This window comes from Humulus lupulus, chromosome 2, assembly GCF_963169125.1.
Source record: "Humulus lupulus chromosome 2, drHumLupu1.1, whole genome shotgun sequence".
Classification (NCBI taxonomy): Eukaryota; Viridiplantae; Streptophyta; class Magnoliopsida; order Rosales; family Cannabaceae; genus Humulus; species Humulus lupulus.
The window spans coordinates 160,954,932-160,959,287 of record NC_084794.1 but is presented as its reverse complement, the minus strand read 5'-3'; the positions used below and the strand labels follow the sequence as shown (position 1 = coordinate 160,959,287).

Sequence of the window (4,356 nt, the reverse complement as noted above, 5' to 3'; positions counted from 1 at the left end):
GTTAAACTCCGTGACATATAAGTAAGATGTCCTATTTTAAAGCACATGACATAAGAGTCTGGTTAAACTCCATGACACATATATGTAAGATGATTCCGGAAGCAAACTATTAAGATTATGAGAGTATGTTGAATTATCCTAGGAGTCTTAGTAACCGGTGTATTTTAAGTATACACCTGTGTTTGTGCTGAGTAAGTTAAGTAAGTTAAGAATGATAAAATGATAGTTATGATATGCATGTTAAGTCTGAGAAGATGATAAGTACGATAAGTATGATATGCATGTTAAGTATGATAAGATGATAAGTACGATATGTATGATATACGTGTTAAGTATAATAAGATGATATGTATGATATGCAAGTTAAGTATGATAAGACGATATGTATGATATGCATGTTAAGTATGACAAGTAGGTTATGAGTTAAGATCATATGTATATACACTTGCTCTGGGATTTTCTGCGTCCAGGATTACTTAGTTACGGAATCTGGTTATTGGGCATGACCATAAGTTTGTCAGGACATTCACACGTTCTTGAATTGTATGTTAGGGTTCGGTCATTCCGAAATATTTATGGTTGAATATCTATATGATAATTGTTTGGGCTTCCTGTTTGTCTTCTTTAGTCTATGTATGTTAAGTTGTTCTTACTAAGGGGGCGTTTGGTACATGGGTTTGACTTGATGGGAATATGTTCAACATTCCTTGGAAATTGAAGAAGGGAATGTTAAACCATAGGAAAGCAACATTTCTATATTTGGTTGCCCCTGGGAATATTATTATGATTCCAAGGAATATTGATATTACCTTGTTTGGTTGCACATAGGAATGGAATGTGATTTATTCATCTTTTTTTTAATAATTAATTTTTTTGAAAAATACAAATAAATCTGTTTTTCTTTAAAAAAAATTTCCAAATATTAAAAATATTTTTGTAACTATTTTTATTATCAATGTTGTATGTATAAAAAGAATAAAAATAATTATATTATTAAATAATAAAAAATAAAAATAAAATATAACATAATAGCATATTTTCAAATTATTCATCTTTTTTTTTGGAATAATTAAATTATTTTGTAAAATACAAATGAATCAGTTTGTCTTTAAATTTTTTTTCAAATATTAAAAATATTTTTGTAACTATTTTTATTATCAATGTTGTATGTATAAAAACAATAAAAAATATATATTATTAAATAATAAAAAAATAAAAACAAAATATAACATAATAGCATATTTTCAAATTATATTTGTCAAAGTTTCATTCCAATGAGTAAAATACAAACATAAGTTCTCAAAACATAATCCGAAAATGGCATATTATATTGCCAAAAGTATCATCCAAAAGATGAAATATTATCTTACAAAAAGTTTCTTCCAAAAGGTGGCATATTACCTTGCCAAAAGTTTCAACCAAAATGTGACATACTCTTTTTTCAAAAGTTTCATCTAAAAGTGAAAAGACATACATTTCTCAAAGCCATCTCACCAGTACTATTTTCCAAAATACTATCAAATATTAGATCTCACCTCATTCAAAGAGCCCAAGTATGAATCCCAACTTGAATTCATCATCCAATGTGAATAAAAAATCTATGTAGGCTTGGTTTTGGACAAGAAGTTTTCCAGCTTTGACTCGTTGTTCATTTGTCAGCCCATCAATTTGCTTCAGTTCATCAAACACTTTCATCCTTCTAGTAGCACCTTCTGTCTCAAACTGGAAACAATCAGCAATTCTTCGAATACTATCACCAGCAACAGCTTGTATGTCACCAAATTTTTTCACTATGTCAGTCAATACCTCAACCAATGGATCTTCATTCCTAAATCTCTTTCTACTTTTCTTACTTGACTGTGCTGAAGTTGTCGCCGTGTTTGTATGACTATTGGTTGCATTACCAATAAGATCATCTATTGGAGATAAATGATCAAACTCAGAATTTGCGTCATTGTCTACCTATTTATCAATCTCATCAACCGTTTCAAAAAATCCCATAGCTCCTTGCCCATTTGCACGATCCTTCCCAAATACAGTAACTAAGTCTTCATAATGAGGAAATGGTCTATTCCTTAAGCCTTTTGCATTCGGATGGCTCTGTAATAGTTAAAAGTAATAGAGAAAGAATTAATATGTGATTAAGTTCTAAATTAAATTCAACAATAAGGTGACACTTACCTTAATCCAGGCATCAAACACACTTTTTCAGCAACAACACACTTTAGTTCCTCATTCTAACCAAAACCACTTGTTGAAGGTCCCAACATTTCAGAAATTGCATGAAATTGTTTCTTTAGTATCTTGATACGAGAATCAATGTGGGGTTGTGCTTTCAATCCACAATGAGGAATTTTCTCACATATCCATTTTTCCAATTGCTATAAATAGCCAGGTTTGAAGGTCCCATTGTCTGCTTTCCATTTTCCACTATTTACCAACTCCAACAAACACTCAACCAACTTTGAATCCTCAATTGAAGTCCACTGATGCTTTTTTCCAGGAATTGATGTTGATTGCTCCAGAGCATCCATTTTTCTAAGCATACATGTATCTCACATCTACTTATAACAAAAGTATAGCAATAATATATTAACATATAAAATTGAACTAAGAACATCGATATAATATGATAGCATTGCCATGGATATAAAATTGAACTAAGAACATAGATATAAAATTGATAGCATAAACTGCCAACATTATAAATTTCCATAACAATTCCAAGAATTTACAAAGCAAATCAAATAAAATCCATATTATTTGGAGACATCCAACACATAATGATAAAATTGTTTCAAACAAAATCAAACACAAATAATGCAAAGAAATACAATTTATGTATGCCTCATGTTGCTCCATTGGTTAAACATCTCTCTAGCTAAGTTGTCTCTCCAAGAAGTCCAAGCGTTAGATATTTCAATATGTGTATAATGATCATTGCCTACACTTTCATCTTCATCACAATTGTCCTCCTCACTTTCCCCTATTGCTTGTTCTAGAGGATCGATAGGCATTTCTCTTCTAATCAAGTTGTGAAGAAGGCAACATGCCAAAATAATTCGACATTGAATTTTGACAGGATAGTATGATCTACCTCTAAGAATTTCCCATCGCCCCTTCAATAGGCCAAATGCTCTCTCTACTATATTTCCAGCTGAAGAATGTTTCATATTGAAAAATTCAGTAGGTGTATTAGGTGGGATATCCCAATCATTCAAGTGATATCGTTGTCCTCTATATGGTGCTAAGAAGCCTTCACCATTGGGATATCCAGCATCACATAAGTAGTAATGTCCTGTAAATTAATTAACAATATTGTGAACCTATTATGAAATTAACTTGTATATGTATGATACTACATATGAGAGAAATATATACCTTGTGGAACTTTCAACCCATTTGTCCTAGATATGGCATCTCGTAACACTCTAGAGTCGGCAGCTGATCCTTCCCATCCAGGTAAGACATAAATAAATTGCATATCTTATGAGACTACACCTAATACATTAGTAGCAATTTCGCCCTTTCTAGTCCGGTACCTAGGCCTATCTAAGGCGGACACATTGACTTTAATGTATGTACCATCTAGTGCTTCCAAACAATTCTTAAACCACTTCCATCTCTCATCAGTTGAACTACCAAGAATTGGTTCAGGTTTTTTTAACAATAACTCATGAAGGCGCAACACAGCATTTAAAACCGCATTAAATTGTCTACTAACTGTTTCACCAGAACGTGCAAATTGTCGTCTCATAATTCTATTCTTAATGTCATGAGATACAATATGTAAAAACATAGCAATCATTTCTTCAACATCCATATTTTTGGTTTTTTTCAAACCCCCAATAGTTCTAAGGTGGTGACACAAAATGGCAAATGTTCTCCTATCCATGCGAGTATTTTCTACTCATGCTAAGTCACTAGCATGTATCATTCTAAAACTATTTAGTTGACGTATTTTGTGTCTATGAAAGGAACTTTCAAGAAACCTATTTGTACTTATACGCCTCTTACAAATAACGAAAAATATTTTGAGTATGAACAAAAGTATCATATTATTTAATATCTCCATATACTGAAGCAAAATTGCTACAATTCTTTTTTTCTTTGCAACCAATGAAAGACGAGTCATATCTGCATGAAGTTTGAAATAATTAGTTGCATATGATCAACTCTAGGTTCATTAATTAATTAATTAATAATGACTTTAGAACGTTTGACTAATCAAAGCCTAGAATCGTATTCTACAGAGTCCACACAAAAGCATTATGCATATATATAAATATACTATATCTTCTCCTAGCTATATGGACCTTATTCACTTAATTATATATAGTAGACAAGTGAGGCAAC

General features: G+C 31.4%; 1 protein-coding gene across 1 annotated transcript; it reads right to left on the bottom strand.

Moving 5' to 3' along the window:
* Positions 1 to 1,536: 1,536 nt before the first annotated feature.
* Positions 1,537 to 3,823, bottom strand: LOC133814884 (uncharacterized). The gene is made up of 6 exons (XM_062247789.1): positions 3,586 to 3,823; positions 3,382 to 3,450; positions 2,848 to 3,298; positions 2,439 to 2,538; positions 2,038 to 2,100; positions 1,537 to 1,962 (listed from the first exon to the last, which is right to left on the bottom strand). The coding sequence occupies exons 1-6, from the start codon at positions 3,821 to 3,823 to the stop codon at positions 1,537 to 1,539; spliced, it is 1,347 nt and encodes a 448-aa protein (XP_062103773.1).
* Between the last annotated feature and the right edge of the window lie 533 nt (positions 3,824 to 4,356).

Excerpts from the sequence above, each read along its gene's own strand:
- LOC133814884 (XM_062247789.1), bottom strand. The coding sequence starts at position 3,823 with ATGGATGTTGAAGAAATGATTGCTATGTTTTTACATATTGTATCTCAT. Across the intron at positions 2,539-2,847 it reads AACCAATGGAGCAACATGAG|AAAAATGGATGCTCTGGAGC; the intron begins GCATACATAAAT and ends ATGTATGCTTAG. Across the intron at positions 2,101-2,438 it reads TTGAGTGTTTGTTGGAGTTG|AGCCATCCGAATGCAAAAGG; the intron begins GTAAATAGTGGA and ends TAACTATTACAG.